The following is a 9,590-nucleotide window of genomic DNA, read 5'->3' as shown; positions in this document are numbered from 1 at the left end:
ACTTCACATCGTACTACTTTGCGTCAAAAGTACGTACCCGTAGAAGAGCTCCAAGAAGATATGATGATGGTGGAGTTGCGCCAACATATGCAGTTGCTGGTGTTCCAGACATCTTTAGCCAGATTGGACGACTCGGTGGGAAGTCTAAAGAGGTTTGGTGGTCGAGTGAACAAGACGCTCATAGTGCACACACCTATATTCTACTCAATTGCGAGGATCCATTGATGCGTTATTTTGAAAGGTAACATATATGGACACTTCAAAACACATATAATTAATTATATAATTGCAAGAGATTCATTCCTATGAAATGTGATTAATTTTACAGCCTATTTGTTTCTCAAGTCGAAGAAACATTTCCTGGTATATCCACAAGTGACGTAGACAAAAGGAAAGATCAGCACTTCATTAAGTGGTTGCGGAATCAGGTATTATAACTCAAACTATTTTTTCATACATGATTTGTATTTTAATGTTCTCTTTATTTTTGCAGGTTGATTATGACGACGATGCAGATTATCCTAAGTGGTTACACGAAGTAATTCAATCTCCACTTGTAAAGGTCACCACATCACAGATGTATTTCACACGAGGCTACACTTTTCACACATATGAGTATGGTAGACAGCGGGCGACCAGTAACTATGGAATATGTGTGAAAGGGGAAACAGATTTCTACGGGATCTTGACGGAGATTATTGAAGTCGAATTTCCAGGGATACTGAAGCTGAAATGCGTCATCTTCAAATGTGAATGGTTTGACCCCGTCGTCAACAGAGGTGTTCGGTCTAACAAATTTGGTGTAGTTGATGTCAACGGTGGACGTCGGTACAACAAATTCGAGCCTTTCATCTTAGCTTCACAAGCAGACCAAGTTAGCTTCCTTCCATACCCTCGGATGAGAGATTCGGGTATAAATTGGTTAGCAGTGATCAAAGTTACACCTCGAGGACGAATCATCAGTGGAGAAGAACCACCATTGCAAGAAGAACAGATAAATGAAGTCGAGGAACCTGAACAAGAAGTTGATGACATCCTTCTCATTGATCCGCATAATCACGAATACGAAGATCTTACCGATGATGCCACAGACGAAGCTGTAGAAGACGAGTTTAATGAAAATGATGATATTTCTAGTGATGACGAGAATGTCGATGTATCCGATTGATGTATTTGATTTTGTGTAGTTTGTTTTATGAATAAGGTAATGTGAGAGTTTGTTTTATGAATAAGGTAATGTGGGAGTTTGTTTTATGAATAAGAAATTGTGGGAGTTTGTTTTATAAATAAGTAAATGTGGGAATTGTGGTTTGGAATGAAAATAAAGATGGGGTTTGGAATATATGAAGTAGAAGATAAGGAATATGGGGTTTTGGGGTTTGGGGTTTCGGATTTTAGGGATTTAAACGTACTGCTCGTTAATTCCTCGTAACCTGACGTCGAATGTACGACGTAATCCTCGTTTATTCCACGTAGGACAGAATCGTCGTAAAGACCTCGTAAATTAAATTGACGTAAATGCCACGTAAAGTAAATGACGAAGGTGGCACTCGTTTATTCCACGTAGGACAGAATCGTCGTAAACACCTCGTAAGGCCACGAGGACTTTACGACGAAATTAAAAAAGCGGGGCACGCTAATTCCACGTAAGCCAAAATCGTCGTAAAAGAGTCGTAAAATAACGACGATATTACGACGAAAATATAAAAATACTAAAAAAAAGAAGAGAAGAAAGATGCTTGAATCACATTTGGCGAGACTTACGTAAGTCTCGACCACATGAGTTCCAAATATCTTCTTCTCTTCTTTTTTTTTCCAAATTTTCTAAATTGGTGAAAAGCGGGAGTATAAAAACTAGAAAAAAAGAAAAAAAGAAAGATACTGGAATTATATGTGGCGAGACTTAAGTCTCACCCACATAAATTCTAATATCTTCTTTTCTTCTTTTTTTTTCAAATATTTCTAATTTGAAAAGTATTTTGGTGAGGAGTGTGATTTGAGATAGGGTGTGTTTTGTGAGTTTGTGTGTGTGGTTTGAGAAGGAAAGTTGTGGGTATTTATAGAAAATAAAGGCTCGCTAATTCCTCGTAACTGGTTAACTCGTTAATTCCACGTAACCCTTTTCGTCGTAAAAACGTCGTTAACGAAAACGCGGGCCTTTGTATTTCGTCGCTATTTCGTCGTAACTGAAAACGCGGGCCTCTGTAATTCCTCGTAAGTTTACGAGGAAATTACGAGGACAAGTAATCTTATATATATCCCGAGCGAGCTCGCTCCGTCTTTCCTCTCCACTTCCTCTCCACTTCCTCCCTAATTCGTAGCAATGGTAAGTCTCCTAATTCCTCTCTAGTTTGATTAGTTTAGGATAGATTAGGTGGTTAGTATAGGGAATTTAGATAGGTTTACGGATCTTATGTTATTTAGTGTTGATTAGGTGGATAGTTTTGGGAAGTATATGTTTACGAAAATTTAAAAAATTAAATTTTTTTTTCAGGTTCGAAAAGGTAGACTTACTGCCCATTACAGAGAGATGTTCGGAGAGCCGGGTAGTCGTTTAGACCCGTCGTCTTCTTCAGCTCCCGGTTCTTCGGGTCAGGAGACTGTCCCCGAGACTCAGTACACTCAGAGAGTCATTGGATCTCCTTCTTCTAGTGCTCCCCAGATGCCTCCTCCTCCTGTGCCTCCTACGATGCCGGCACCTCCGATGCCCGCGGCCGAGATTCATCCCGATTTGATGGTGCCTCCGAGTGCTCCTTACTCGCAGTACACCGTAGAGGACATTCTCCGTCTGCCAGGCAGAGAAGGTTTACCAGTCATCGACCCCGACCGACCGGACGGAACTTTATGGTATGTTTCATTATTTTTTTATTCTTTTTAAATTATTTTATAACTTTAAAAAATAATTTATATTTTAAATTTGTATTTTTCAGGTGGGGGATTGACGGATGTCTTGCATCGGACGTAACCGACACGATAAAAGGTTACTTCTCCATGGCACATCCGAACTGGAAAATGACGCCCCACTACGTCAGAAAGACGTGGTTCAAAATTTACGCTGTAAGTTCTATTAATTAAATATATATCTTTAAATTTTTTAATTATTTATATATATATTTTTTTCTGAAAAACTAATTATAAATTATTTTTTCCAACAGCAAAAATATAATTGGGCCTTCGGGATCACTGAGAGGGTGAGGAAGAAGTTTGAAGCGAAGGCGAAAGTTCGCTTGTTGGACACGGTCTCCAACTGGAAGGGTGACTGGATCGTGAAGGGGTATGAGCGTGGCAAACCCGCTGAGCTCACCACGGATGTCTGGGATGGCCTCATCCGATATTGGCGTCTTCCTGATTCCATTAGAATCGCCCAGTCTTGCTCTAACTCCCGTAACACAGTCGATGAGCACGGGAACGGGCCGATGCTTCACACTACGGGCCAAAAACCTCACGCTGGTGTCCGTTTGGAAATGGTAATTAAAAATTTAATTATATTAAATTTTTAGTATATTTTTATATATATTCTAATTAACAACTTTCTTAAATGTTTTTTAGGCCAAAGAGACGGGAGAATTCCCGTCTCTTATGCAACTTTACGAGAGGACCCACAAGAACAAGGCGGGCCGATTTATAGATGGCAAGTCCGAACAAATCTACAACGATTTGGCTGCTCGGGTTGAAGAACGCCAGACCCAGCTGACCCAACAGTCCACCGATGGATTACCCGTCACCTTATCCACACCTGAAGTGGATAAGCTTTACGAGGAGGTAAATTTTCTAAAATTTTAATTTTTTTAAATATTCATTTAATTTAACTTTAAATTTTTACTAACAAAATTTATTTTTTGTTTTTAAGGTTGTCCCTAAAAAAAAGGGACGGACGTTGGGGATTGGTTCCGTCAACGATGTTCCGATAGCGACATCGTCTTATGTTCAGCGACGGGATGATGAAGTCGCTCAGCTGCGTAGGGAGTCCGAAGAGCTGCGTAGAGAGTCTACTGAGCTGCGTAGAGATTCTACTCAGCTGCGATCTCGTATGGGTGGACTCGAGGGCTTCTTGGACGTTGTAGCGGCCACAAATCCGGAATGGGCGACTTTGTTGAGGACCATGCGACAACAAAATCCTATCCCAGGCCAGTCACCGACCGACGACTCACATGCCGAGGCGGATGTTCAGGCGAGGAGTGATGAATTCTACGAGGCGATTAATTAACGACCACCCAAGTTCTTTTTAATTTCGGTTATTGTATTATGAATTCAAAACTTATTTATAAATAAAATATTTTGGTTTTGATTTTTTTAGAATTTTAATTTCATTAATAATTTAAATTATATTTATAATTATAATTTTTTATATTTCTATAAAACAATGAAACGAAGTAAATTCGTAGCTAATTTTGCGGCTTCTTTACGTGGAAGCTTAACGTGGTTTTTACGAGGAAACGTTTGGAAATCTATCAAGGTTTTTACGTTTTCTTTACGTGGAAAGTTTTCAAGGTATTTACGTCAATTTTACGAGTATTTATTTACGTGTGTCTTACGAGGAAAGATTTTCGTGGTAATTACGAGGAATATTAGCGACGTCCTTACGAGGAATCTTTACGTGGTCTTTACGAGGAAAATTAGCGACGTCCTTACGAGGAATCTTTACGTGGTCTTTACGACGAAATATCCTCCTTCGCTTTTACGACGAAATTATTTCCTCGCTAACTTACGACGATTTAGCGAGGATATATGCGTTACGACAAACATATAACGACGAAACGGGTTTCCTCGCTAATTCGTCGTAACACTGCTTTTACGACGAATTAGCGAGGAAAACTGCCCTCGTAAAACTTGTGTTTTCTTGTAGTGTTTAAAAATAACTTATGTTCCAACATGTTGAAAAGAACAATTTTGTTATATCTCCTTATTATTATTATTATTATTATTATTATTATTATTATTATTATTATTATTATTATTATTATTATACTTTTCCTAAAACACCATGATAATTTATTAAATAAATTTTTTTATGATAGAACACATTCACCTTATAAATAACTTTTAAGTTCCCCTCTTTCCCTTCAACTTCAAAGCGATTAAGCAAAATTTCACTTATTGTTGTTCTTGATATATCTAGAGTATTTGCATTATGACATGGATATTGTTATCACTTTTAAGTTTTTCTTTACTCAGTTCTATATAATATTTTTGAATTTTAATGTGACAGGCAGTCATATTCTAGTGAGTCGTCCTGGTATTGGTCGAAACCCTAAAACATGGGACGAGCCACTCATCTACAAGCCTGAGCGTCACCTAACCGGTGATGAAGTGATGTTGACTGAGCCAGACATGCGACTCGTTTCATTTGGAACCGGTAGGCGTGGCTGCGTTGGGACTAAGCTTGGGACCTATATGATTGTTACATTGCTGGGAAGGCTTCTTCAAGGATTCGACTGGACGCTTCCTCCAAAGACGGCCAAAGTCGAGCTAGTCGAATCGAAAGAAAACTTATTCATGGCTAAACCTCTCTTGGCTTGTGTCGAGCCTAGATTAGATCCCAACATGTATCCTAAACGTCGGACCAGACTGGCTTGATCACAACGGTTAACTATGACCCATTAGTTGTTTTTCGAATTTCGTATTTATTTTACACATTTATGAAAATTAAGAAAAATATTTAACAAAATATCAATGGGAACTTGATGCAGAGAGAATATTTGGATAAATTCTAAATACTAAAGAGTACGTCTGTCTTCTTCTTCTGGATTCTAGCGTTTTATTTGTGCCTCACTTGCTCATAACTCCTGATTTTAATTACCAGTTACCGATTACTATTTGCGGTTGTGGGTTTTATTTTGTATTTTTGTATCTGCTAAATATTATCTCACATTCTCAAGAACCACTCATTACATCCACTAAAAAGAGTTGAATACCTTTTAAAAGATCTTGAATTGGAACAAAGTTTATATAATAGTCTTGATGAATATGTCGACAACGAGGACGACCCCTATCCAAGAAGGCAAGAACCGACCGAAACCGGAGCTAGTGGCTCCGGCAACAACAACTTCAACTCGGCGGTAGGAGAGCACATGTTCGACAAAGTGCTAACACAAAGCGACTTCGGGAAACTAAACCGGCTCGTGATACCAAAGCAACATGCAGAGAACTACTTCCCTTTAGAGGACAATCAAACCGGTACGGTATTGGACTTTGAAGACAGAACCGGAAAGATGTGAAGGTTCTGCTACTCGTATTGGAACAGTAGCCAGAGCTACGTGATGACTAAAGGATGGTGTCGTTTCGTCAAAGAAATGAAACTCGAGAGCGGAGACATCGTCTCGTTCCACCGTGGATACGTCCCCGACGATAACGAACCGGAGAAACGAAAGAACATATTTTTCATTGACTGGAGGCCTAGAGCCAACACAAGCCTCGTACACAACATTAACTATCATCATTACCCTTTGTTGGGGTCAATTATTGTCCCGGCTCTAGAATATGAACTAAAGAATTATAAGTACTCACTTTATATTAATCTCTCAAAATTCAAGCACACAATATTCTCTCAAACTCATATGTTCTGCAACACGCATGCATCTCCATATATATAACCACACAAACTTCCTAAACTCATTAGGTAAGCATCAATAGATAATTTTCTAATCTATAACTCAATTGATTTAGGTTGCTTGCTTCTCAAGCTAACTCAAGCTTATCCAACAATCTCCTCTTTAAATTTGAAGTGAACTTGATTGACATCTTGCACTCCTACTAGCTCTCTCATCTCTTTATACTTGATTCTTCCCAACACTTTGGTTAGAATATCTGCTTTCTGTAGCTCTCCTGCGACGTGTCCTACTTCAACTTTCTCATTGTCAACCACTAGTAAAAATCTACCGCATAGCCATGGTAGTGCCACTACATAACCATGGCTATAAGCCATGCAACCGCCACGTCGGAGACACGGAAAAAATATTAGCCACGAAAAACCCAAAAAAAAAGACGCGATTAAATCACGAAAAAGTAGTGTGGCTACACTAGCCACGAACTAGCAACGTATTTTTTTGTGGGAACAGACCTAGCCACGATTTAACCACTACAATAATTAGTGGCTACGTTTTGTTTTTATAGACATCAAAATAGTAGTGTTATGTCCAATCGTATTGACCAAATGTAACATAGCCACGGTTTATTTATGGCTGTACCGTGGCTGAGATGCTTTATGCAGTGATGTTTTTCAAAAGCCACGCTACTTTAGTGGATAAAGCGTGGCTACTTTCTAATATATAGACATCTCACGGATGAAGCATTAAGAAGTTTTGATGTTTACCCAAATTTTGTAAACAAAAACTATGTCTTTTTACTTTGAATCTAGGGAATGGGTGGATCAAAGGATTGATCCTGAGAGTAATTCCGTTTCAGAAGTATTTTTCGGGGGCATTAACGCATTTATTCAATTTGGGTGTAATCAAGCATATTACGAGAAGCGGCAAACTTTATTGTGTCCATGTGCTCGATGCAAAAATGTGAAGCAACAAGATGCAAAAGTTGTCGCAAGACATCTACAATTTGATATGCTACAAGATAAAAGATATATATAAAGTTTATAACAATTCATCTATGCACCATGATTATAAAATACAAATATTAACTTGAATTTATATGTGAAAATAAATTTTAATTATAAAATAAATCTCAAACAACATATGCAAAAAAAAAATCATAATACTATAATAAAATAATTTATTATTTTATGGTTTTTATTAAATTAAAACATCAAACAAAAACCCGTTACGACGCAATAGGCTCATATCTTGTATATTATAATACTTGCTAGTGGTAGTAGCGGTCCTGAACTATTTCAAAAAAAAAAAAGCTAACAACCAACTCATGGTTCAAACTCAGGGTGCAAGGGTTCCAACTTTCTCAATACCACTAGACTAATGAACAATTTAAGAAAAAATGGCCGAAAATTTTATATATATTTTGGAGGTTGGAATCTCATGCATCTACAGCTTCTTATCAGGGCAGGGTCTGGCTAGTGGTTGATTAAGGTTAATAATTAGTAAGGGTTATGTGTAAGTAGTGCATTCTACGTGAATATTAAGTTAATTATGCCATTTATTTAGAGCTGAGCACAATACACGGATCCAGATCCGAGATCGGATCTGATCTGGACCGGAAAAACAAGCCACACCGTGAACAAGTTGGCCACTATACTTTTCATTGTATACTTGATAACAGTGAATAACAAATTCATAGTTGTAGTCTATAGATATTTTGTATTTTGTACCTATGAAAGTTTAGGAGACTGATATTTTGGAACAACAGCCGATGTTATTTGAAAGGAAAATGTAAATAGAAATAAATGAGAAAATGTGTGAAACTTATTATGAGTTTAGAAAGAAATATAGTACGTAACTAGCCTATGATTTTAGTCTATTCAATCACGTGATAAGTACGAAAGAATGGCTCACGTACGTAATCATGTTTTGAAATACGTTTTTCGCGTTCTTTAATTCACTATCCGTAATTTTCTAATATTCATACACACGACTTTATTTGTTAAAACGCTACAAAGTATTTCATAATTCAATTTATGGACGAAATTCACTGATGCTTCTACGTACATGTCAACATAACCACTCATTACTCCACGTCTGAACAAATAACCCTTCACTACAAGAAAACAGCGGTATTCTGACGGACGATCCGACGGAAAATGAATTCCTCGGAATATACCGAGGCATTTCCGAGGCAATTCCGAGGAAATACAAAATTTTGCTTCCTCGGAATTCCGTCGGAATATTCCGACGGAATTCCGAGGAAAACACATTTCGTCGGAATATTCCGACGGAATACCGAGGAAACTAGTATTCCTCGGAAAAAACCGATGAATTCCGAGGAAATATTATAGACGTTAGAGAGCCGTTGGAGAGCCGTTGGGGGATTTTAAAAATTCCGAGGAAATTCCGACGAACTAGCCGTTTGCATCGGAATTCCGTCGGAATTTCCTCGGACCGTCGGCAGGATTTCACCTATAAATACAAGCACCCCTCTTCCTCTTCATTCACACCATATCTTCATCCTCCCTCTCACTTTCTTTACACACGAATTTGATTCATAAAAAACATGTCTTCTTCCAATTATTTTCGTTCTTGGATCGATCGACCTCATTTGGATCCGAACACGAGATTGCTTACGGAAGAATACCAACAAGGTATAACCGAATTCATGGGGTTAGTTCACCGACAACCGGAAGCAAAAACAGGTATGTTAAGATGTCCTTGCTCTAATTGTAAAAATAAAAAAGTTATTAAAGAATGGGATGTTTGGACTCATTTATATTTGAGTGGGTTTACACGAAGTTACAAAATTTGGTATCATCATGGAGAAACTGATTATGAACTTGGTAGTACTAGCGAACCTCAGCCACCGGTTAGATTAGAAGATCCAATTAGAACGGATGTAGATTACGGTGTAGGTACTGAGCAGATGGTAAATGATCATTTTAGAGGGGAAGATTTACCCAATGCCGAAGCTAGGAGATTTTATGATATGTTGGATGCTGGAAAGCAACCATTGTACGAAGGTTGCAGAGATGGTCA

The 9,590-nt window shown here is 38.1% G+C and overlaps 1 protein-coding gene across 1 annotated transcript; it reads left to right on the top strand.

The window, feature by feature from the left end:
• Window positions 1-5,003: 5,003 nt before the first annotated feature.
• On the top strand, window positions 5,004-5,668 carry LOC125601534 (dihomomethionine N-hydroxylase-like). The gene has a single exon (XM_048773657.1). It carries the CDS (start codon window positions 5,137-5,139, stop codon window positions 5,575-5,577), a length of 441 nt encoding a protein of 146 aa, XP_048629614.1. The 5' UTR covers window positions 5,004-5,136; the 3' UTR covers window positions 5,578-5,668.
• The last annotated feature ends 3,922 nt before the right edge of the window (window positions 5,669-9,590 follow it).

Source organism: Brassica napus, chromosome A3 (assembly GCF_020379485.1).
Source record: "Brassica napus cultivar Da-Ae chromosome A3, Da-Ae, whole genome shotgun sequence".
NCBI classification, from domain to species: domain Eukaryota; kingdom Viridiplantae; phylum Streptophyta; class Magnoliopsida; order Brassicales; family Brassicaceae; genus Brassica; species Brassica napus.
Note: the sequence above shows the minus strand (reverse complement) of the source record. Positions and strands in the feature narration are given on the sequence as shown.

Bases quoted from the DNA above. Each gene is read 5' to 3' on its own strand.
- LOC125601534 (XM_048773657.1), top strand. From the start codon at position 5,137: ATGGATATTGTTATCACTTTTAAGTTTTTCTTTACTCAGTTCTATATA.